At 47.0% G+C, this 25,051-nt stretch overlaps 1 protein-coding gene across 2 annotated transcripts in view; it reads right to left on the reverse strand.

Annotated features, from left to right (window-relative positions):
- Positions 1-406: 406 nt before the first annotated feature.
- ASCC1 (activating signal cointegrator 1 complex subunit 1) overlaps positions 407-25,051 on the reverse strand; it is a 38,087-nt gene continuing 13,442 nt past the window's right edge. For both annotated transcript variants that reach the window (XM_037399757.1, XM_037399756.1), the window contains exons 7-10: positions 22,731-22,850; positions 18,669-18,793; positions 16,787-16,866; positions 407-1,052 (exon numbers count right to left, since the gene is read on the reverse strand). In XM_037399757.1, coding sequence (XP_037255654.1) covers positions 936-1,052; positions 16,787-16,866; positions 18,669-18,793; positions 22,731-22,850 — 442 coding nt within the window. In that variant the 3' untranslated portion in view covers positions 407-935. The remainder of the gene's footprint in view (positions 1,053-16,786; positions 16,867-18,668; positions 18,794-22,730; positions 22,851-25,051) is intronic.

Here is a 25,051-nt window from a genome sequence, read left to right on the forward strand (position 1 = left end):
ACACACTCTCCGCCTCAATGACAGCGTAATTCCACATTCATGGCAGCAACTAGGAACAGGCAGCAGCAGCCACTGCAACCGCCAGGTTCTTGCAAAACAACTAAACACCAGCATTTTCCATTTTTCAAAGCGTTCATCCTCGGGCGAGTTGAAAGCCTGTGTCACTATTCTTAACGTGGAGATTTACAAGAAAAAACAGTCATCTTCAGATGTCTGAACGATTCACAATGGTATCAAAGAGTTTTGCGCTTCTATCAATGGAGAATCTACCTACAAGGCATATATTTTTTGACATGCTCCAAAACGGTCACTGGAAAGAGCTCTTACTGTAAATGCTTTCTTATTAACATAGTTGTGTGCTGGAAGTTTAATTACAGAAACTATCAATGCAACAGGAGATAAACACTTTTCTTTTGAAGGGAATTCATTTATTTGCAGATCTACATCACACAGGCACGTTGTTGGAGATCCAAGCAACGCCTGACCTCAATATCATTAAATCATGCTCCGGGGAGCTCTCTTGGATTTTAAATACCGCTTTTAAGAACAAAGTTCCTTCTTTTGAAATAAAGCCATGCTTAAACATCAGCAATACCCCAAATGCCACCTGCACCAGTTTTTCTAGTTGTTTTCTTGGAAAACAAACAGGCAACAGACATCAAATGGGCAACTCTGCGACATTTTGGTTACCAGTGGAGAAACGAGGCGGAAGGACCCCGGTTCCCCCTGAAGGGAGGGCAGGCAATACGTGTAGGAAAAGCTGCAGGGAAATGCCATGGTTCCTGGCTGCAATGTGCTTTTGAGGAGTCACAAGGCATCCCTGCTTGGAGTTCCCAGGTTCCCATCCAAAATTCATGTCCCATTAAAATGTTTCACTGATGAACTGCATGCCTCTGCGCACAGACTGGACCTGCTGCAGCAGCCCTGTTGCTGCTTCAGGAGAAGGTCAGCTGCCCGGATGTCGCGTAGTAGCCAGAGGCGTCTGAAGAGAACCTCTGGGAAAGACGCACTGAGTCTAGCTGCACCTCTCCAAAGTAGAAGTTCTCAAAGAGCTGAAAGAGAGGAGAAAAAACATTTGAGGGACACCTAGAGAAATGCAGCCTGCAGCTGATCCACAAATCTCTTGCAAGAGCTGGCCCTGCAAACAGCCTCCACTCGTGGACTTGCTTTAGCTTTAATGAAACTATTCTTTAAATTATTTTTCCCCCTGGAGACTGCACTTAACCTTCAAAGCAAACAGGGTATGAAATGAACACCTCTTCTTATCTACAGCAGCAGTTGCTCAAACCTCCTGTACCCTCCTTTCTGACTATGTCTCGTTTAGGGAGCTTGGGGAGGCTATTCACTGCCCTGAAGGCCACCACCCCTGGGTGGCTCCTAAAGTCGCAGGCTCCGCAGGAGCAAGGACTGAGGCCCAGGACATTTTTTACCAACCCAGGCCAGAGGATGTACGACTTCATAGTTATGGCTCAGTCCTAATTCAAACTAGCAGGCTAGAGGCGCAAGGCTCTTCATCCCAGCACTGACCCCGCTTTGTTCAACAAATCCTTCTTTGTTCAGCAAAGACTTGAGTGCAAATTAATGAAAGCAAGCCAACTCTGGGACCTGGAGGGCGTGTCTCTGCTGATTAATCCAAGCTATGAAGCAGACCAAAAAAATGACATCAGAATTTCTTAGAGGGAAATTCAGCAATATTGCTGGAAAGGCATCACGTCCAAGCGTAAAGTGCTCCTCCTGTTCCATTAAGACACAGGAAATTGCTCTACCTGGAAACATCAGTCATGCCTTAGGAAAAGCTTTTCAGTGGAAATGCTAATTTCAAAACTCTGCTCAAATGGATTGCTGTGAGTCACCAAAGGCCTTAGCAGTGACACCTCCCCACCGCCAAGATCTTCAGAATGTCCATTCCATCTGCCTCCTATTGAACTTTCTACCTGCCCCTGCAGGCACTGGCTCATGACATGTCGCACACCCCTTCCTGCCATTACAGAAGGCATCAATGATAACAGGCAATGAAAGCCGAAGCATTAATTACAACACATTCTCCTAGAGCCAAAGATGCACCAATTCCCCCAAACAGCAAATTATGAAAACCCCAAACACCTAGTTGGCATCTGAAAGGCTGCACTTCACCTCCAAAAAGGCACTTGGCTCTGCTTGGCACTGATTTAGGCACCACTGCGACTGCTCTTTTGTTGGTGCTCCCAAGGGTATTCTACTTTGCAAATACCCCTTTTTCACAAGGGGACCAGCTAGGTTTCTTTCAGGACAATTCCTGGTTTTGCTGTCACTCCTCCACACAGGTAAAGTGTTTTAGGGAAGGCCATTCCCTGCCAGTCTTCAAAGCAGAGCGAGCAGTGCTTCGGCCAGGGAGCACAACCAAGGTACATAGGCCACTGACCAGATGCCAGGCACCACGGTGAATCCAGCCCCTTCTCCAGACTGCCAGCTCACCCAGACAGCTCTCCACTCAGGATTTGGCCGAGGCCAGCAATTCCTTACTGACACACAACAGTCAGAATGGCATCTCCGAAGAGAAGGGGTATTTATGCGTGCCGAGCCAGCTCCCAGTGATTGCTAAGCCCCTGCTTCAGTTTGAAATGGCTGCAGCTGCAGTCAGACATGCTGCAGAGTGCCTGCTGCCAGCGGCCCACCTGCCAGCGACTACCTCCTCCTCCCTGGACCTGCCTGTGTGGCAGCAAGGGCAGCCAACCCACAAGCTGCTTCGGCAAAAGGCATTTGGATTAGCACAAATGCCGTGAAGAGCTGAGTTTCTGCACTGGATCATCTAGTCACAGCGTGCCCACCAAGGAGAGGCTCGCCTGCACCTTCCTGCAGCTCATCCTGCCTTTGGGGTGACACTCATCTCTTAAGACCCCGGCACAATGACTTACTTTGCACAGAGCCCAAAGTAATTTGCTGCTAATCACTCAGACTCTTATTAAGCTGCAGCTTGCTGCCAGTTCTTCTGAGCGCATACCGGGCAGGAGCCAGGCACCCCACCACAGAGGTCATGCAGGTCCCCATCCCAGCAAGAGCCCCTGGTGCAGAAGCCTGGCTTTAAGGAACACTGTGTGAGTGGCTCCATGCAGCCGGTGCCCTGAAGTGGGGACCTTGTTGAAAAGAAGTTGTGCTAAGGGAGCATCTCAAACAGGGAGAGGAGAAGAGAACAGAGAAATGACTACAGTCATACAAACGCCATTTTATACAATTAAAGATTTATATAATTAAAGATTAATTATGTTCCCAAAAGCCTGTGTAGTTCATGTTAGAGGACTTGGGATAAAATGTCTCATTAATAAGAGATGGTAGTAAAAAGGGGCTGGTCTCCTTTCTCTTCTTGTTTTGGCTGATCTGAGAAGGAAGGATGACTCCCAGCTCTCCAGGGCTTGCTGCAGTGCTTGCCACCAGCAGGCCCACTCACTCCAAACCGTAACACCCGTCTCTGTCAAAATGGTCATTCATATGGACACTCCCTTCCTTCACAGAGCACTCTCCACCCAGCAAAAATGGAAATAATTTCTCTCCATTCCGAATGGAGGGAGTGGTAGGTGCACTGGTAAGCAAGGAGGTACCAGGATTTGAAAAGGATTTTATTAAAAGAGAAGGGGGATAAGATGCATTTATTTCTGTACAATCAAGTCTTCGCAAACATGAAGAAAACCAACAAAATGCTGGGATGCGCTGATCTCATCAGCAGCCCTGGATGTCAAACTTTTTACCAAAAATGGCCAAAGGAAAGAGTCTTTCAAATACTTGTTTATATTATCTCTGCACACCACAACCTGTTTTTCTTACAAAACACATGTATGTCAAAGCAAAAATTAGTTAAGGAGACAAATGCTCCCCCCAGCCCTTCTTGCCTAGCACAGCCTCAGACACATCAGATCAGAAAGACAAAGTCCCAGAAGATGCTGCCCAGATCAAGGGCCTTCCATTTGTACACTACTATGAGCAAAACAAAATCCTTGGACCAAAGCACTTTGTATTCCCTTGGCTTTTTTAAGACCTACCACCTCTCGTGTGTCCAAGCGTGTGTGTGTTTCCCAGGGAGAACACTGCTATAACTATTGATTTTTGGTATATGCAGCTGTAGTTTCTGAAAGTAAACATGCTACAGGATTTAGGGGACAACCACAGACACTTTTTTCTGCTCTTGTTTCAAGCCAGCTTCACACTGATGCTTCTTTGCTCCCTGAGGCTTCCCGCAACAGAAGCCACTGGACACCAGGTGTGGGGATAGCAGCTGAGCCGCTGTAAGGCCAAGATCTGCCTCGGGCAGTGGGGAGGGAGGCCCCTCAAACATCATCCTCTGAGACCCCTGAAACACCGGGAACTGGCTTCCCATCACAAAAGCATCACAAGCTCGGGTCCCCAGGGGCTTGGGAAGAGATTTCAGAAGGCCAAGTCTGCTTTTGACTTTCACTTCTATTTATCTTGGGAAGAAGCCAAGCATAGCCAAGAAAGATATTTATATCTCCCCCCTCTCCACAGCCACCACGAAAACGCTCTGCTGGTGAAATGCCTCTTATAAAAGCATTTTAGCATTTTTTATTACAGGCCAGGAAAGAAGATACCTGGAGACTGTTACGCTTCATGCACAAATGCTGATAACCCTAAGACTTGCCTAGTCTCCCTCCTGTCCCTTCCCATGGGTGCCAAGGGCCTACCTTTCCTCAAAAAGGCTGCAGGGAGCATGAGGAGGCATGGATCAGGAACTAGGAAGGAGGTGGGGAAGAAAAAATGCAATCACTCACAGTGTTATCAAAAGCCATGTCATTTGAGTGGAGTGGGACGTGAGGCTCAGCAAAAGCACAGTAATTCTATAAATCCAAACATGCTGAAGGATTTATGTCCTTACTGCCTGAAGAATAAATAAGAGGTTGGGATTTTTTTTTTTATTATTATAAATGAAAATGAACCCAATGGAGGTAAAGGTCAGCTTACGAAGTCAACACCACACACGTCATGCAAGCTACTAACTCCCATCAAGGGAACAGCACTTACGAGACTAAGTGCCCTCTGTCTCCCTGCTGCCTTCCCAAATTAAATTAGAATGAAATAAGGAAAGAGCATTGTTAACTTTTAACCCCAGACCCAGCACCTCTAAGCAAATGTGCCAGAGATGTGTCCTGCCTTTCAAACCACAGCCAAAGGCTCAGAAACCACTCAGCGAGGATGCCTAGAAGGACACGGCATCTTCCATGGGGAAGAAGTGGGTGTCTAAAGAGCAGCACAGCATCCTTCCAGGAGCAGCATCCTAGGACCTGCAGGGGATGGAAGGGACTGTAGCTGCACCGCCTGCCCCAAAAGTCATGAGCCCCCGAGAGAGAGGAGTATACTGGTCCATGGATAACCCACATTTGACATGTCAGCTTGCAAACTACCATAGGCTCACATATGCAAGTGCTCCTCCATCTCCCTCTCCCTTCTGGGGGTCTGGGTCCAAGGACACAAATGCGCAGTAACGATGAAAAGCAGGCAGCTCTGCGGTAGCTCCCAGAAAACAAGCTTTTCTCCATTTCTCCCCCAAAGTCATTTATTCTGAGCCAGGAAAGCCGGCAGCATGCCTGTCATTTCTAACACCCCAATTTCTCTCATTTAAGACAATTCTGTCCAGCTGTTGGAAACCCTTCTTCCTCCGAGGTCCGTTCCCCTCTATTACCCACAAATTACACAGCAGGGCTCCCTTGGGGTGCGACAATCATTTTCTGAAGGAAAACAGAAACTGAAGACTTGTTTTGGGAGAGAAAGATTCACACATCAAACTGCTCGCTCTTTGCAAACCAAAGCCAAACATGTCAGTACAAACTTCAGCCTCCAAAACACAACTTCCTTATCAAAGGCAGAGCAACAGATCGAAATCAGGATGCCTCTTTTCTGCAATTTTCCCCCCCTTTTGCCTTAAGCCTGTAAAGGAGGTTTTACTGAAGCACTGTAGAAACAAATGCAAAGGAGGGCAATTCCTCAATGAAGCAGTTAAAACGTATGTCTAAATGATGCTGTGTTCCTGAGTGTGAGTATTTGTCAAGCAACCAACCTTGGGGGCTCGCTTCCCGCAGACAACCCTCCTAGAATGAGACAGCACCTTTGTGTTCAAACCTGGAAACAACAGTAATAAATCATGGCACTAATCCATGTAAGGACAGCAGCAACGCATTTCAGCTCCGGTTATGAAGAGCAGAGATGCCAACACAAACTGGTGCTTTTAAATCACCTGTCACGGGCTCAACAAGCATGAGAAATATTAATGGATTCGCCTGGAGAGGCACTGGGCAGCAGGAGGACAAAATAAGTCCAGACAAGGGAAGGGAGCAAGAGGTATTTAAAACTTCTTTCACGTAATCTCTGGCTTGCGCTCATGCTGCCTGGCCTGGATTTTCCTGCTACCATCAGGATTATTGATCAGTTTTTAAAGCCTTACATCGTCTACAGTAGTCAGCCAAAAAGGACCCATCCTGAATTAATAAAAGTCCAAGCAGCTCTGCCGAGAGCCTCAGTACTCAGAAATGCCAAGGGAACAACGATTCACTGCAATGCCTTGCAATTAAAAACTACCACCAAAGAGCAGCATTATCACAGGATAAAATGCATACGCGCGCACACACCCCCCCCCCCTAGTCTGCGGGGAGCTTGCTTTGTTGTGAACTCAAGCCACAGAAAGCAGTGCCTTAGGGTAGGGGTATTATAGATTAACAGTACAAAACTGTCCCCGGTGAATCAGCGCTGCGGGCGAGCAGAGGCATGTAATGTCATTAGCCTGTGACCAATCAGCCTAAGAAACCCAGCTGCCCTCAGCAGGGAGCTGAGGGGGTGTCCCGTTTTCAGTATCTGGAACGAGCACAGAAATTCGCAACTTCTGAGATGTGAGAAGGAAGCAGCTTGCAGCTCCGGGAACCTGTGGCTGCAGATGAGCTCACGGTCATTCCTACTGCATGGTACGCTGAGGAGGGCACAGCAGCAATCCCTCCTCCTCCGTTTCATCCAGGTTGAAGGTGTTTATCCACCAAAAGATCCCTTCCAGGAAGGCACGCAAAGAGGTTGAGTACCACTTGTCTCTGCCTCCATGGGAGAACATGCGCAGGAGGATGTGCTGTGGCCATGCAAGATTGCGCCAGGGATCAGGGTCCAGCAGCAGACAGTCATGTGGAGAGAGCTCAAACCAGGAGATTAAAGTCAAGCTTCAGAGGAGCCGCAGGCTGTACAGCTTCATCTTCCCTGCACGCAGTGACAACAGTCACCAGCTCACCCAGCGGCAGATGCTACCCCTGGCGTGTCCTGATCGGGAGCAGCGGTGAATGAAAGAATGAACTCGGAAAGCTGAGAGGGATGGGAGTTTGTTTTCTGTGAGAAATCAGCATGCCACAGTGCTGTTATCCCCTTCAGGGAAGAGAAGCAGCAAACAAAATCTCAGGCACCCGCTGACAAGCATGGAGAAAAATTAAGTAGCGTTTCTGAAGAGGTGCCTCAACACGGAGCAATGGAACCTGTTTGTTTTCAGACTCTCTGCACCCTCCCCTGGATATTCGCGGTGGTACTCGCAGCAGAGCATGACCGCAACACCCCAAACCCTTCCTGCATTGTCTTACACTGCAAGGGAGGGAAGGGACCCAGACAGGATTAGACCATGGGCCCAAATAAACAACAGTCTAATTTTCCATCTCATAAGCGATGGTACATTTGAATTAACACTTGTACAAGACATCCACAGGTTGGGACAGAAAACACTGCAGAAGAGCAGAGAACAATTGCTCTTCCAAATCATCCAGCTAAAGCACAACTGCGGTACCTGTGCAACCTACAGCAGGGAAGGCGCCAACTCTTGGGCAAACTGCTGTGTTACAGAGCTGGTACCAGCATTAAGTAAAAAGGATTGACAGAGGAAAAGATACTGAAGAATGGATTAAAAATTTAAAGAAGAAAAGATTTAGAAATGTGAAAGCAACACTCAGAAACACTGATGGACTGTAAGAAGGGCCCACTGAACTCCAGTAAACTCTACCCATCATAGCTCTTCTGATTAACCTCCTTCGCTGCAGGAACCACAGTCTCCAATCCTGCTTTTGGGATCCCGTCCACCTGCTTAATGTGCCTCACTCCTGCAGCCTCCCACACAGACCTGTCAGGGCCTCTCAGGTCTGAGCAGCATCTCTGTTGCTCCTTGGCAAGCTGACTCCTGAACGCAGTTCAGCCATGGAAAGCTGCTGGCAAAAGGACCTCGAGGGCCAGCCTGCCTGCGCCCCGTTTTGGCTTTAGCAGATTTATGCTACCAACACCTCCCTGGTGACCACCTCAATGGTCTACAGAAGGCTGTTCTCTACACAGAATGAAACGGCAGAAGCTGTTCCCGTTCCCACACTGCAGTACCTGCTGGCAGAGCTCCTTTGTCCTTGTCCTGAGAAATGCACCCAAACCCTTTCCATTTATGACCTAAACTCCCTGAAACTATGACAGATGAACCCCAAACCAAATTCCCTGGTGGCTTCCAGATGATGAGACACAGGTGGGCAACATGTCAAGATCTGGGGAGTTGGTTCAATTAATAGATTTTTTTTTCTTAAATATTCAACTTTCAAAATATGTTTTCTGAAACAGTTTGGTGCCAAAAAAAGAAATATCTGATTCCTGTATTATTCACTCTGGACACTACTCTGCCAATATTTGTCAGAGGTTTAATTGTGCTTGGAAGCTTGCCAGCAATAATGCACGAGAAGTGTAGGAAAAGCAGGTAGACAGGCACTCATCCAGAGAGGTGGCTCTTCCTGGCGTTCCCCACCTACCCTCCAAATTAGCAACTGCTTCCGTTTCATGCCTTTTTAAGGGACTGCTGGCGGGGCATCCAACACTTTCCATTACTGCACAGGTGTTAAAGGATTAAGATGTTGCGCAGAGTCAGAAGGCGAGGGTGGAAAAGAGGACTAGGAAGGGCAGAGAGAGAAGGCAGTTGTCATCTGGGCCATCACCATGAGCATGCTGCCTGTGCCAATGCCTCCAAGCACCAGCCATAAAGCTTGGCGAGTGTATGCAGACGTTTTGTTTTGTTCTGCAAGTGTGCAGCTGGCTCTGGAGTGTCTCTCCATCATCAATATAGCATCAAGTCCTTCCATCCAGATAACACAGGGAACAGCCCTTCCCCTCTCGCTTTCTTTCAACCTCTGGCAGGTTTTAAAAGGTGGCAGCAGAGGCCCTTTCACCTCATCTCCCTTAGGAAGAATAACGCATGCAGACTTCAGGAGGGAGGAAATCTGGTCAAAAACGTCCCAGTGGCCTACCTTTTGGAAGCGCAGCTGATCCGTATCATAAGCAAAGCACTAACTCCTTTATTGTTCACATTCAGCTTGCTAATGAAATTACAGACGCGGGATGCAAGTCAGGGGTATCTCCTCTAGAACACAGGAATAGTCCTTCCAATTAAATCACTGGTGTCATCCCTTGAAAAGCTGTAACAATATAAGCACCTCTATCTGGAAGAGTGCCACCAATGTAAGAGCAAGAAGCGTGTATGGAGTTCAGTGAGAAAGATCCTACCTGTGTATGATGGGAGGTTTCTTTTTTATATTTTTATTTTACTGAGCCAAAGTAAATGCAATATAAATGCCAAGAAGCTTTAGGTGCATTCAAAAATGCCATCCTATGGGTGTTTTGCATACATTTCACATAGTAATCGTAGAGCAACAAGCTGAAGAAAGAACCAGACAAGGTCACTGGCTCCACTGTCCTCTCCTCCTAAGGCAGGAGGGATCTCACTGGTGGCAAATCCTGGACTGATGCCTCTGCTCCCTCAAAACAACTGGAACACCCATTTCTCCAGCTCCTCTAGAGCAGTGCTTCATTATCCTTCCCATTACAAAGATTTTCCTAACACCTAATCTCTTGCTGCAATTTCAGCCTATTATTTACCACCCTACCATCAGAGCACGGAAGACAGGGTATCCACTACTGGCAAAAGCTTTCGCAGGTTTAAAGAGTTTTTCCTATGTGTTGCCCTCTTTCCTCCCTTTATTAGCCTCAAAACAACTCTAAACTTCCAGCCTCAGCTCATAGACATTTTCTAGCCCTCCAATTATCTTACTGTTGCCTTCTAGGCTCTTTGCACCCATCCATGGTGACCAAAACTGGACAACTACTATAGCTAGGGGCTGAGTGCTAGGCATAGTCAGAGGTATACTTTACAGATATTTGCCTCTTTCTTTTACTTCCACAGAGCGATTCATCTGGCCTGTGCTCTAAGGCAGTCCCCCACAACCCAAACCCTGGTCCGGGGGGCTGGTATCAAGGCAGTCCTCCATCCTGCACCAATGCCATCACTCACTCCTGGACCTGCCCTTGTTCACAGCAGCCATTTGTTTCTGCCAGATTTCTCAAGATCATCTGGAGCTCTGTTCCCTCCTACTAACATGTGCAATTTTCCTGCCTCTCCCCTGGTGGGTTTTATCCGCAGACCTAACAGAGGCATGCCTCATACTGCCCACAACACCCTTCTGACCTCCATGGCTGGGAAGGGTACCAGGTTTCCAGCTGAGCTTTGTGAACACGGAAGCAGCTGATCCTTCCCCGACTGCTGCCATGCAAAACCTCAGCTCTTCATAAAACTGGAGCAAAGCCACCTCAGCTGCCAGAGGGTGATGTAGCAGTGGGGAGGGTGACATTCAGCAATAGTCTAAACTAAACTGTCAGGCCTGAATTTTTGCAAATAAAACTATTTGGGGCCAGGTGCAGGCCCTTATTCGGCTAAGATCCTCTCCCTCCAGGCTCCCCCTCCTTCATAAGCCAAATCTAGCGGCGCTCCTGCCACTGCCACGCTGCAAAACCTTTGCTTTAGCTCAGGGTTTTGGGTCCATTCCCCCCCCCGACACAAATCCATGAAAATTCATGCGCTTGAGGAAATCAAACCCTAGTTGCTATGGTGAAAGGCATTCTGCAAACTAAGAAACAAATACAAGTGGGACGTTTGGAGGTTACCGAATATTTGCACCTCTTTCAGACAAGAATAAAAAAACCTCCAGCACATTAAAGGCTCTGCTAACTTCCCAGACCCTGCTACACCTCAAACATGAGGGATTTACAGTACAACTTGTTTAAGGAAATTAATGATTAAGCACGGCATTTTTCCTCATCCCCGTGGCTCCCGGCACTGCCTATTATAGCAAATGCAGCAACAATTTTTAAGAGCTGGGCTTTGGCTTTGCTGCAGTGATTCCAGGAGGCTTGAGACATGGCTGGGAATACTAGGATGACAGCTCCCATCAGTGTGACCTACTCGCTGTGACCAAACCACCGAGAGGAGGAGCCCAGCTAAGGAGCCAGTAAATTAATTCGGACAGACCTGAGATATGATCCAGCAGAAGGGTCATAGTACATTTGGGATGAGCTGCCTGCTTTTGCTAATCAATGTGTTGGGTTGGTTTTGGTTTGGTTTTTTGCACTTAATGTGCTGGGTTCCTGTCTTCTATTAAGGTGCCGCTGTAATTCCACCCCTGCCAGCTCCACTGAGAAAAACTGTCCTCTTAAGATCAAAGAGGTGATGTTATCTTGGCTGGCTGGTGGCAGATCAGCGATGTCAGGGAAAGGACGAGGCAGGATGCCCACTGAGTGGGAAGCAGAGGCACCCACAGCGCCTCCAAAGTGGCTGAACTGCTGGGCTGGAGGGGTCTGTGGCACTGCCTGCAGCCCTGCCTGAAAAGGGCAAGAGGATTCAGAAACTTTATAACCCTCTCAGCAAATCCTTGCTCTTCTAGCACTCACAGTTCCTGCTAAAATAAGTCAGAGAGGTGCTGAGCACCTCTGAGAAAAAGTCTTCTCCCCTTTACAGTAAGGTCACCAAACAGATCTCTCTCACACACGGGCAAGTTAGCACAAACCTTCTGCACTTCCTGCACTGCGTTCTCCTCAGTGCAGTGTCTCAGCCTTCCCTCAATACCTCCAACGCCGCCTCGTCGCTCTGCTCCAAGGCCCAAACACTCCAACAAAGATATTTTTTCTCTATTGTCTAGTCTGATTTTTCAAATGCCAGCTCAAATTCCTTTCTCACCGAACGCAAATAATGTGAATATGCCTTTTTTTCCCCCTGAAGAATATAATTCGTAGGAAAGCGTTTTCACGGCAACCCCAATTTAATCTCCTTTTTTTCCCCCAAGATCATACAAACGTTGATTTCCAGTCTCATCTGCTCAACTGTCACATCCTCCCATCCCACTGTTGCTCTAATTGCACACTGCTGAACCCCCTTGATCATTTCAGTATCCCTCAATAATGGCAGGATCAGAACTGAAGGCAAAAATCCTCTCCTCTGCAAAGCAGCAATACAGCCTTTCATTTCTGCTTTTGATTCTTCTGTAAAACCGAGGCAAGGATAGCACTAGCTTATTTCTGATACAGTGATGCTGCACCACAATCTCTTATTCAGTCTGTTGTCACCCCAGTGGATTTTTGTTTGGTATTTTTAACTCTAAACTTTCCAAGCAGCCATTTACCGTTAGGTACTTGTTCCAGTTGACAGTCCTACTTCAGATATGTATCTTCATCATCTCGTTGAGGTTAACAAAGATGTTCTTACCCTTTCCGAACACCAGGCAGTCTTGTGCAGTTCTTTGGCCCTTTGATTTCACCTCAGCTTAAAAATACACCAGGAAAACGCTGCCTCCTTAAATTTACTAACAAAAGTTACACAGAGAAGTCCTGGGTACCTACAGCTGCAGAACACAAGAAGCACTCCTCATCTGCAAGTGGAGTTTGTAATGGTAGCTCTATACAGAGGCAGATTTTAATTTGGTTAGTGCTTGGTGGGTTTGGGGTATTTTGAGGGGTTAGGGGGTTTATCCAGGACAAGATTTTTCTTTTATGTTGTATCTCCTTTACGGCACTGCATCAAATGTCTTAAACTGAACTACTGCATACCACAGCCACTGCACTATTCTTACCCAGCAAGACAAAAACAGTAACAGCAAACACTACCAGATTTCTTTGCTATGATCGGCTCCCCAGTAGCCCTGGCACATCAGTCAGTAAATGCACTTTCCCCCTGCTCCAAGTGAAAGCAGATATGGTCCCAATATTTAATACCCTGTATGCAGGCCTCAGAAGAGAAGCCTCATTGAATTATGCCTTGCCCAACCTAGAAGCCTCCCCAGCACAGTCCTGCAGACTGGCCACTCTGCTGTCACTGCTGGACCAGGACACGGCAGCATGTGTCACTGCCTCAACTGATCCAGTTCCCAGTTTTGCATCCCAGCTTAAAGTCTCCCCTAATGCCCTAAGACAGAAGTTGTGCAGCTTTCTGCTGTTGTACCTCAGTAGCTGTTCCCTCAGTGTTTAATCTTGTAAGCTGTTAATGCACAGATCTGTGCTAAGCGGCAGGGTTCATCTTTTTCTGTACTCAAAATTTGCTTCCTTCTTGTTTGAATGTGGCAAAGGCTGCTCTTTGCCTCATTTCTCAGACCTCAAGTCAAAAATCATTCAGTTTTAACTGAAAGTGAGGGTCCAGGTGGTTTTCTTCCTACTGAAAAAGCCTTCCTTTCTGTTGAAAAGTATAATAGGAAATTTTGGCTAGGTGGTACTTCTGAATTTCTTTGCGTTTTTATTTATTCACTGCAGCCTTAGTTTTTTCACCAAGCAAAATAAATAAAAGCCTGGAGGCAGCCAAGCCTCATCTCCGGAGATGCAGGCAGCTGCCCCAGCTGCCTCTGTGCCAGCACTGTGCCACTCGGCCAGCTGCGACGCAGGGCACACAGCCACCACCCAGGACACAGGAGGAGGCAAGGCAGAGCGGCTGCCAAAGCAGCATCTCTCCATGGCCCGGCTGCCTGCCCGCTCCAACCCTGCTCTCATGGGGAAGGAGCTGCCGCTGTCTTTCAGCTGTGAATTGCTGCCCCCTCCCTCCACTCTCCAAAAGATGAGCTGCTTTGCTCCCAACTGGAGCAAGGTTTTGGTACATAACTCGGATTTCAAAGGAGTCGATCAGCTAGCCACTAGCCACCCTAGAAGAAATACGTATTTCTCCACATGAAGTAGTACATAAAGCATCCCCAGCTTCTTGGGACTAGACTAGACAAGCACAAACCTAAAGCGCCCAGCACTTTTGTGGGAAACACGTATCACTCAGCTCTTGGGTCACACACTCCCTTGGGCTTTCAGCTCCAGCTAGGCCTGGGAGCCTTTTTCATGGATATTCAAGACATAAGTAATTTAAACTCCCGAACGCAACTCATCCTACAGGATCTATTTTCTGAGCAGTGTGGGAAGGTATCGGCCTGCACAACCATTTATTAGCACAAATAGGAGTGTATGTTTAACTCTGCAGGACGGGTAGAACAAAAGATTATTAAATAAAATTCCGATTAGTTCAGCTGAAAGCAAAATACCAGCTGGAGCCTGGGGTAACGCAGGCATGCTATCAGCAAACATGTGCTGCCAGCGCATCTGTACACACACACCAGCTCTGACCATGGGGAGCCCCAGGCTGGAACAGCAGAACCGAGGTGCCTCCATCGCGCTCTAATAGCTCAGGTCCTGCCCTCTGCTAGGCAAAGCCCTCTGCCCGACAGTGCCAGTCATAGCTGCACAACAGGAATAAGAGTGACGAAACCTGAATTTTCCGACTTGATGCCTTCCTACCAGTAGCTGTGCTTTGTCGGCTTTCCAAGTGGGAACATGGCCACTCAACACAGCTATCGCAGAGTCCCACTGCCTGGAAACACATGCACAGCACATTACTCTACCTACAAGGGGATGGCACCCGCAAGCCAGCCTGCCTAACTGCAGCCACATTCATTAACAGCCCGTCGTTTAGATCCTATTGCAAAAGTTAATGAAGCCACTTTGTGAGAGGGCAGCTTCCCTGAGCAGAAGATAAATAATGTATATAAAAGGGGGCTGGGAGGGAACTGGCGCATCCTTGCAAGGTCATGCTAGAATGCATCAGTGGCTGGCTGAGGCTGGGCTCCTCTGGTAAGAAGCCTGGAGCTATTTATGACTCATGTAATTAATTAATGCCAACGGGCGTTCTGCTGCAGGCACGTGGGAGACCAAAGGGAAATACGAAGCAAGCAGGTTAGGAAATGTAGTGGAGGTGGGGGAGAAGGATGACATTTCTTGCGGCAAGACATGCTTTGAAGTAATTATCAACAGTCCTAACAGCCAGCAGCTCTTTTGGCTACATCAGTACAAAATCAATTAGGAGCTTTAAAATTTCATTGGCTCAGATTTCAGAGAGCATCAAGAATAAGCAATAGCCGTCTGAGGTAAGGGCAGTTGCATTTCTAAGCGCCACAGACCACAAGATGCACAGATCCTCAGACCCCGCAGTGCAGCCCACAAATGCTGTGACCAGTAGAGGGAGCATCGTTAATGCCTTCACGGTCACAAATGTTTTTGGATCAGGAGCATTAAGGAAGACCGACAGTTTGATTCTACGTGTCTCTAAAGTCTGATGACAAGTTTAAACAGAAGGACCAAAGGGCAAAGCAAAATGTGGGTATATGCCTTGAAAGCTGAGTCCCTGCAGGCACTCAGGGCTCCTGACAAACACCTTTCTGGGGCCAGCTCTCTTGACACCAGGAGCTAACCAAAACTCGCAGATCACATTAAGAAAGGGACCACGTCTGTGGCTTTCCTGCTTCAGTTTGCAATACTGCAGTCTCACACCGAACACTCAACATGTGGCGACGCTGAGTCATGACACCGCGCTTGCACAGACTGTTTGAGGACAATGAGAGCTTAACCTAATTTTGTCCCTTTGTTTGTCCTCTGCGCAGAGGAGATCAATCAGTTCCACTGCCTGCCTTCACATCCCCATGCATCTAGTGCCTAACACATTACATTATACAGCAAAACTATAAACACAAAAAAAGTGTACCCTTTCCCTCCTCTGGCACCCTGAAGTCCTTCTGGACTTCCCAACTCCCATCCAGCCTGCATCCTCTTTCATGTCTCTTTGTTGCTAGAACATCTTTTTTCAGTTCCCAAGTGTATTCGTGCATTGTCCTGTCTCCCTCTTATCATAGCTGCCTGCAGCAAATCCCCTCACACAATGAGGATTGCGAATTTGCTTACAACCCAGTGCTGTTTTCCATTTCTGCTCTTCCATGCTTGTCTTTTCTCTCTGGACACTCACAGGGGCCAAGCACCACAGCATTAGTCTGACACTGCCATCTGGATGAACGGCAGAGGCTGCCTGCAGTCTTAACCCTGCCTGGCAAAGCCTGGGAGGCTGCAGGATGCTCCCCTTCGAGCCTTACCCACCTCCACAGTCTGGGGGATCTTGCTTTCTACCCTCTGATCAAATGCCAAAGCCCTCAGATGCTGGCTGATGGGACTCCCTACCACTATCAGCTATTTTTCTGGAGCAAAATCATTCAAATCAATAGCAGAGATTAAAAAAAAGAAGCAAAGAGTACATGAAATGGCAGTCAGTTTTAGTTTCATAAATATATATGAGTGAGTAGAACCAAGAGCAACAAAGTACTCCTTTTTGGTGGGCTGAGAATCAACACGAGCCTGAGTCTCCAGGGTAAAACAGGAGCGAAGTAAACGACAACATGAACACCCACTTAGCATGCGTGCTACATTCTCCTGATGTGAGCCTTACCAGCTTTAAGAACGCTTCTGCTAAATACTGTAAAGCTCCCAATTACGAGTGATCTGGATTGTTTATTTTCTAAACAGATTTTCCCCCCACTGGGAGATCCCATAAGCCTAAGACAAAAGCAGTCTTGAAGAGGTGTTTCACCCTCTTTTGGCTATATAATATCCACAGCTGGCTTGATTTCCCTAATTGTTGCGTACTGACCTTGAGGATATTTCGGCCATTAAATGACTCCCGCTCCTTGAAAGATGATTTACCGGTCATTACATTGTTTCGCTCTTCAGCTGTAAAGAGAAAAGCAACCACCAGAATGAGCTTCAGATGGGAGAACTGTGTGTGCTGTACCTCACCCCCCACTCTCTGCCTCCCCAAAGTCCGCTACCAGCTAATAAACCCTCTTTGCCCAGTTCTTAGTGCAAAAAAACACTTTCACTTTGATTTTAAAGAGAACAAGGCGAACACACAGGAATTGGTGCCTCTGCTGGGATCACCTGCGTTAGCTGGAGGAAAGAGCTGAAATCATAGCTACTGCTAGGTTGATTCTGTAAAGCTGATGGCTCAGTGCAACACATCTGCTTCTCTCCGGCTGATTTTAATCCCACATCCTGCCAGAGTGACAGTCAGCACAACAAGTGCTTGCATCACCTGGAACAGCACCAAATACCAGACTGAGCATGCAAGCATAGTGCCAGGTGTGATCCGGACAGCACCTATGCAAACCTCTGCTGCCTGCTCCAGGAAGCACGTGTGCATGCTTCTGCAGGGTGGGCACGCAGCCACACACAGACATTAAGAATAGCAACCTAGGCCTATAGCAACTGCCAAATGCCTATGTCTTAGATCCATTTCCCCAAAGCATGTCTGGATTTTTATATAATCCCTAAGTACATGATCTGTTCTTTCCACAGGACCTCTGCCTCACTCAGTGAATATATTCAATATTTCTTTTTCATCTCCAGCATTAACTATGAAGTCCCACTCACATCTAGCATGCTATTCAAACCCTGTATTGAATATAAAGTGACTTCTATGGCTATCTGTCTAATGCTCTCACCATTGTGTCTAAATGCCTCACATGCCTCATGGGGTTGTTCAGAATATAGGCTTGTAACGCCAGATGCAGCTGCCCATGTGCCTCACCTGACAGAAAGCCACATCAGCACTTTGCGTTCACATTTTCACCAGTTTTCAGGGCTCAATTTGAGAGCTAAGCCCCATCTTTTCAGGGTTTCTACCACTTGAGTATTCTTATCTGACTTCATTAGCAATCATCCCTAGAGTCTGCCACTGGGTGTCCAGAAAACCGTAACAGAAACCATCTGTTCTTATCACTGTCCATACAGAGACTCAGAGAGGCAGTAACTAGAGAGTACTTGATGTAACTTACTGGCATTGCAAAGGGGCCAGTGCACCAGAGAAAGCTATGAAAAGCTTTAGTGCAATGCCAGAGCACACACACGTTTGCACATGGAGAATGAGGCTGTAATATACTGCCCCTCCCTAAATGCAATGCATCTGAGGCTGCTTTATAAAGTAATGCGATGATGCTACAGACTGCTAGAGCAGACAATCTTTTGGCAGAGACAGCAAAAGCTATACATTCAATAACAGCTCATATCCAGCCTTATAGCAGTCTGAATCTTATTTAACAAGAAAGACACTGGAATCATGTTCCTAAACCAATGAGCAATCTTTAACTTGACCAAAGAGGATCCCGCTTTCTTCCTGTTTAAAGGTCAGCACAGCACATTGAGTTGTTACCGAATTTCAGTTTAATACTGGGACACAGACAACCTTACACGGTACTTGAATGCATTCTTCTATGGCCCAGACCTCAGGAGTGCTACTGGGTGATAGGGGTTTTGAAGCTATGACAGAGAATCTTAGAAAAGAATCAGAAAGTGCTCAAAGCATGCCTGCCTTCTCCAGCTCTGCTCATTGCTTTTTCATTTTTCTTCTGGGTTTTATCGGCGGACATCTCCCCACTAGCCTTGTAGGTATTCTTGAAATTACAAAACCCCCAAAAATTAAAAAAGCAAACATAAAAGCCAAAATGCATTTATCAGTAAGGATGAGGGATACGCACCACTTGGATCTTTCCTGAAGAGAGTGTTCATGACTGTAGCATGCAGTTTCACTCTATCCCATTCTTTAAGCATCAGGCCAGAGGCCACAAACCGCTCCACCAGCTGATCAGCGATCACCTGCAATCTGGGAAGGCAAAAAGAGAAAGAACAGAGCCACGTGAACCAAGGAGAAACCCTTGCATTGTCAGCTTTTTGCTTTCAGCCAGTGAGGGCAGCATGTGTGAAATGAAGTCTCTGCACACACATGGGGAAAGGGAGCTAGTCTCTGATGGAAAGTGAACAGAGCCATCAGGATTCAGGTCTAATGCAAAAAGTTCTGGCTGTTTCACAAAGCTTCCTCGGTGATCGCTTCTGCTGTAAATATTCCGCGAAGAAGGGCAGATTTAGCATAGCAGAGAGCTTGTTCGCAGTGACAGATGTTATTGGGACTTGAAGGATGCATCTTTCTACTGCCAGGAAACACAATGTGACTCTCCTTACAAATGCTAAAATCTGCAGATCCCCAGGGGGGGCTTAGGCATCTTGACACCAGAAGGATCTGCTCTGCTCAGGGACTGCAACCTGTGCAGTACACTAGGCTGGAGCTCAAACCTTCCCTGTCCCAAATAAGCAACCCAGTCACTGGGCTTAATTTCTGTGAGAGCCCAGAATGTAGTGACAGAGGGCGCAAACCCAGACAGCACATCCCGGTGAATGCTCCAGCTTTGGAGCTACTGAGCAAGCAGAATCAAAGGACTTATTGCCACCTTCTTGCCTGGCCTCAGTTAGGGATGAAAGCGGCTGCTGAGATCTGTGGACAGACCTGTTCTAGGATAGACAGCAGGAGCAGGCAGATGATCAGAGCAATGCGCTCATGTGTCCTAAGTCTAAAGAGACGAAGGAACTTCCAGGTTGATGCTGTCCCCTGCAATATTTCTGCAGCATCTGAGCCTTACCCAAAGCAGTAAGGATGTGTGACAACAAGAGCTTCCCATCCCTGAAAACAAGGTAAGAGGGTATTCTTCTGTGCAGAAGAATTTGGGCTTCTCTCACTGCGTCCAAGGGATCAGACACCTTTCTGCTCTGCCAGGTCCAAGCACTTTGGCATCTCAGATGCAGTGGGAAAGGCAGTGTGGCCTCTCTGAGGCTGGCCCCCAGAGCCTGGGCTGCCATGCTTTGCATGCCAGCTCCTATCCCACTGCCGGTTTTGTACTGCCCCTCACGGGCTGCAAACCCCCATGTGACAATTTCAAGACTCAAACTACCAATTGTCATGGTTTTCTACCACTTTCTGGCTTTACTTCGGTGATTTTTAAAATTAGCAATGACAAAGATTAAATGAATATCATTACAGACAATACTAAAACAAATTAACAGAGAATAGCTCAAGTGAAAATGGTGCTTTATTACGTTATAAAGTTAATCAAGGAAATAAAACAAATTAGAATGAATTATAATGGAAATTATTTGCCATGTGGGAGGCATCAGAGCATGATCCTTCCCTCAGTCTGAGCCATTATATGCGCAGAAGGGCTTGCCAACCCCTCATTCTGTCTGCAGTTATGCAAGCTAAGTCAGGGTAAATCAAATCTCCTGCTTTATAGCTTAAGCTGATCAAGATCATCCAAAGATCAGGAAGGAACTCCACCCCTCAGCCATGCCAGGAACTACACAAAGCCAGCAAGATGTCTTGCATGAGACAGGAAAGCACACACCTCTCAAATGTAGGCTGTAACAGTCTGATCCAGCACAGCCAGCCATGTGGTTGCTGCTCTCCTCTAGTATTGGCTTTGCAGCTGAGAAACTCTGCTTTCTACCTGCTTTCCCCATTTCCCTGAGCAAAGCACAGCAGGTTTTAGCAGGCAAGAGGTTCATGGAGCTGCTCAGCAATGATCCATCCAGCAGACCAGAAAATGATGCAGTTTTCTGGAGGGATCACCATTTGTCCAGTCTTTATAACCACTGTCTGTCCAACACTGTGTCTGCTGGAATCTCAAAGGAAGCAAAAGAAGCTTTCACTGTTCTCTATCAACACAAAAATATCTTCTCTCCCCTCTGCAAAGCTCAGTGTTTTCTGGATGCTTGCTAACAGTTAAGGAACTATATTAGGAGAGAAGTGCCAGATGAATTAATTTGCAGGTGAGGGCAGGACTGGCCTGGGCCAAGGATAAAAACTTAAAAATGCTTGGCCCTCTCTGAGCACACTGCTATGCAAAAAGACAAAAAGAAGAGGAAGAGAAGCCTCCAGGTGCCATGCAGAGCACAAGATCTGGGTTTGGTCAAAACCTCAGCTAACAGACCTCTGTGCAGGACAGAGGAGACATCAGCCCTTTCTTGGTGAGGTGGGTGAGGGTCATTTTCAGTTTCAAGGCAAGGTGGACTTGGAGACCTCGTTTCTCTCCCCTGCCAAAAGCAGCTCTGCTGCCCCTAACGCACATCAGCATTTTCTGCCAGCATTACGGCTAAGTGGGTTCTCAGCAAAACGGATACAGCTGGCATCTGAAGCAGACCATAGTGCTAGCACCAACAATTCAAGCTGTCCCCAGATGCAGGCAGACATTACTCCCACTTTAGACCCTACTTACATGTTACAGGACTTCTCTACCAGCTCCTCAGCTTGCAGACTTATTTGCAGACGCAAGCAGACTCGCAAGCACCACACCTCAGAGATGACCTAGAGGTTGGTGACTCAGGAGAAAAGAGCCCATACCTCAGCTCTCAGAGCTGACGCTTCGGACACAAACCCACCAAAGGGCATTTGGGTCACCCAGCGTCTGCCTCTGTCTCATCCTTCTGAGTGCTTCTGCCTTGTTTCTCCCTCCACTTCTGCCTCCTGGCTGATATCTAGCTTGTCCTGGTCCTCCATCCTCCCCATTTGTTTTACTTTACCTCTTTCAGGATAGAACAGACTTCAAGGTGGAAGAGCCCCAAAAAGAAGATAATTTGAATTCCTACTGCCTCCCAGCAATTTTTACATTTTCATTTTCCCACCCATTTCCTTATCCCACTTCCAATCTCTTGCTTCAACACAGCCTCCAAAGTGCACTTTTAAGCAGCCCCCCACCCCACTTGTCTCCTCAGCCCTTGGGGAAAGGAGATGCCAGAACATGTCCCTTCTTCCCTGAGCCAGTCCCTACTCACAGCCTCCCTCCCAGAGCTGCATGGCTCCGTGCTCCTCTGCTAGCTCCTGCTGTCCTCTAGCAACAGGAACAGACAACAAAAAGGCAGCACTGCCAGAAAAAGAGAAGGCTAAGGCTCAGAGAGAGAAGGCTAAAGCTCTTCTGGCTACACCCCTACCCTCTTTCCCATGCACCTCACAACAAGCAGCACGGAGTACAACAGCTCTTATGTTTCCCCAGTCCTCCAGAAAGCACCAAGAGAAAAGATGGTGCTGGCACTGGCGACGTACTTGCCAAAAACAAGATGAAGGAAGGTTGTCCGGACACCACCACATCCCAGATAGCACTCTTTGCAGAGCTAGAGCCATCAGCCACAGTGGCAAATAGCACAAACACATGCACTGACACCAACCAGGCTTCAAGATTTCACACCAGCAGCTCAGAAGACAGACTTTTCACATCCAGTGCCTGTTCCAGGATGCTTACAGACACAAAAACCAACTCTGTAACCAAGTCATGCTTTTCTGAGGACCTTCTGGTGTTACTGGGTTTTAAGAATAATTAAGTGCTGCAGAGTATGCCAGGCTATCTGAATTAATCTGGATTGCAGGTTGGGAACTAGACAGCAGAGGCCAAGTTGTCCTGCTTTCTAAGTCATCTCAGGAGTATCTCCTTGGCCATCTTAGCACTGTGTGAGCCATGATACCATTATTCAACCTGACAGATCGCTACAGAAACAAATGACATCTTTCAGCTGCACCACCAGTGACTGATTTAAGGAGCAAACACATCACTGCCTTAACCAGTTTAGGAAGCAAGAATGACTTCATCTTCCTGACTGCTGGCCCAAGGACTTCTAGCAGTACCCACCAGCTTCAGACAGCAGAGGGTTTCTCTGGCACACCACTCCTGCTGCCATGGCACATCAAGGAGGAATGAAAGAAAGGAGTATGGGGAACTCACCGGTCCGAGCCATCCTTCATGTGGACTTTGGCATAAAGGACGTCCGTCGTGGCAGGGTCATCGTTCATGTACTCCACTCCTGCCACTTCCACAGTTAGGGGCTTGCCTCCAGCAATTTGGCTAAAATCCAAGAAATCCCTTACGTTAAAAAGCAAAACATCACACCTGCTTTTGAAATACAATGAACAGTACTCCACAAGCACAGACCAAATATTTGGTTTTGCTATGGGAATGATATAAAATACATTTTTTGCTACAGCTAAACATGGATTTGAGGTTAAGCAGGACTTAAATGTTATATAGACCATATAGCGCAATGAACTCCACTGAGGCATTCTTTCCCACATCTTTCAGGTTGTTTGCACTGAAAAAAACCAAACACAAAAAAGGCTCCCTAATTCCTAAAGCTCAAAAGGCTACAGCTGCTACTGTCTCATCATCTCAAGCAACAGTGTAAAAACATTTCAATCCGTATGTTCAGTGTTTTAGACATACATTAAGTTAACTTGCCAGTGTGCACAGGCCATCTCAACACGAAGATCACTATTTACATTTCAGAAAACCCATCAGCAATAAAATGGAACAAGTTCTCATTCCAGAGAAGCTCTGGCCTTCCCTGTGAAGAGAGCAATCGTGACACAATGTCTCAAGCTTGCTGATTTTCACTGGGAAAAGCACTCAATACAGAATGCAGTTTTAAGTACATTTCAACATCCACTTACAAACACTGGAAGTAAATAGAGCTGTTTTAAAATCAGCTCCAGCTACTCTTGCAGGAAGGCAAAACCGAAAAAGTGTGCAGGATATAATATGCACTCCCACACCTGCAAACACACTGTGAAGTGTATCTGCTTCCAAACATGCCGCCTCCTTGCCTTTACCACCAGAACATCACAGGGAGGCAGGGCGCAGCAGTGAAAGCTCCCTGTGAGTAAGTGCCGTTGTCTCATTTAACATCGAGGTCTCTGGAAAGTACAGGGAGCATCTGGGCAGGCAGAAGTAATAAACACAAGTTAACAATGTGAGCCCAATTTTGCTCTAATCTTGCTCACTTCTGCACAGCTTACTCAAGAGACTGCCTTTGAGATTCTCAGCAAAGCTTCCCAGGTAGAATAAGAAGAGCGTGAGTTCCCCTCCCAGTATGTTTACTGGGAGGGAAAAAGTTCAAGTGTACTGTCGTGCACGTCACACTGACAGCACTAAAGGCCACATATTCTAAAAAGGGTCAAAAGGGGTACATCTACCTTCACATGGCACTACCTGCATTTAGAAAAGTAAATGAACGCTAATGAAGGTTTATGTGGGTAGAAGGGAGCCTAAATTAATTTTGCAAGTATATTTATTTGGGTGTGGCAAGGGAAATAACCTAAAGGTTACATTCAAGTGTTGATTCCCCCTCCGCTAAAGGAAACAGAGAATAAAGATTTTCCCTGCCTCAGTTCAATCCACTTATGAGGAAGCTGGCATTTTCCAAATACTGTGGGTAGAGCCTTCTCCTGGAAATGTGCTTGCATTCAACAGCTGAACAATTGGAGCCATCATTTTAAAAGCAGAGGTACAAATTTTGGCCATGCGTTGATTCCCACAGATATCGGCTAGCACAGCATGGCTAATTCTTCATGCACTGAGACAATAAATAAATAAATATCAAGGATCTGTGCTGTATGTGCAAAGGCTTTGCAGAAATAAATAAAGTAATCCCTCAGGCCATCTCCAATTTCTAAGCTGAAGACAGATAAACTAATTACAGTGTCATTCAACCACATTTACAGTTAAAGCCCTAACATCTGCAGCTCAGCGTTAATAGGCAGCAAGAAAGCCCCAGCTCCGGAGCAGCACTGAACTGTCCTGGAGCAGCACTGAATGTTTCAGACTGATTACTCACATGGCTCATGCTGGCTTCCCTGCATACAGCTCCCCGCACTAAGAAATGCATGTCAAGGACACCTCAGCATCTGCTCTGAGGCAGGAGGGAAGCAGCGTGCCAGAGCCCACTGCAGGCAACGCATGAAGGTAATGGAGCTCATCCCTCCCTCTGCAGCAGGCAGGGGACAACAGCAAAAATTGCTCACACAAAAATAACGGGAAGGCATGTGAGAAAACGAAATGAGTAGAACAGGTTTTCATGGAATGCTGTGGATTTGAGCTGAACTGCAAGATGCTGTTAGACTCTGTGACTGCTCAGTGATTTCTACTGCTCCATTTGAAACGATTTGGCCTTTTTCTAAATTTCTAGAGTTGAGATAGACTATCAAGCTGCTTTTCTCTTTGCTGTCCCTTGTCAAAGACAGCTTGCTGCTTTTTCCCCACTCAAGTCCTTG

The sequence above is a fragment of the Falco rusticolus genome, chromosome 9 (genome assembly GCF_015220075.1).
Source record: "Falco rusticolus isolate bFalRus1 chromosome 9, bFalRus1.pri, whole genome shotgun sequence".
Lineage (NCBI taxonomy): Eukaryota > Metazoa > Chordata > Aves > Falconiformes > Falconidae > Falco > Falco rusticolus.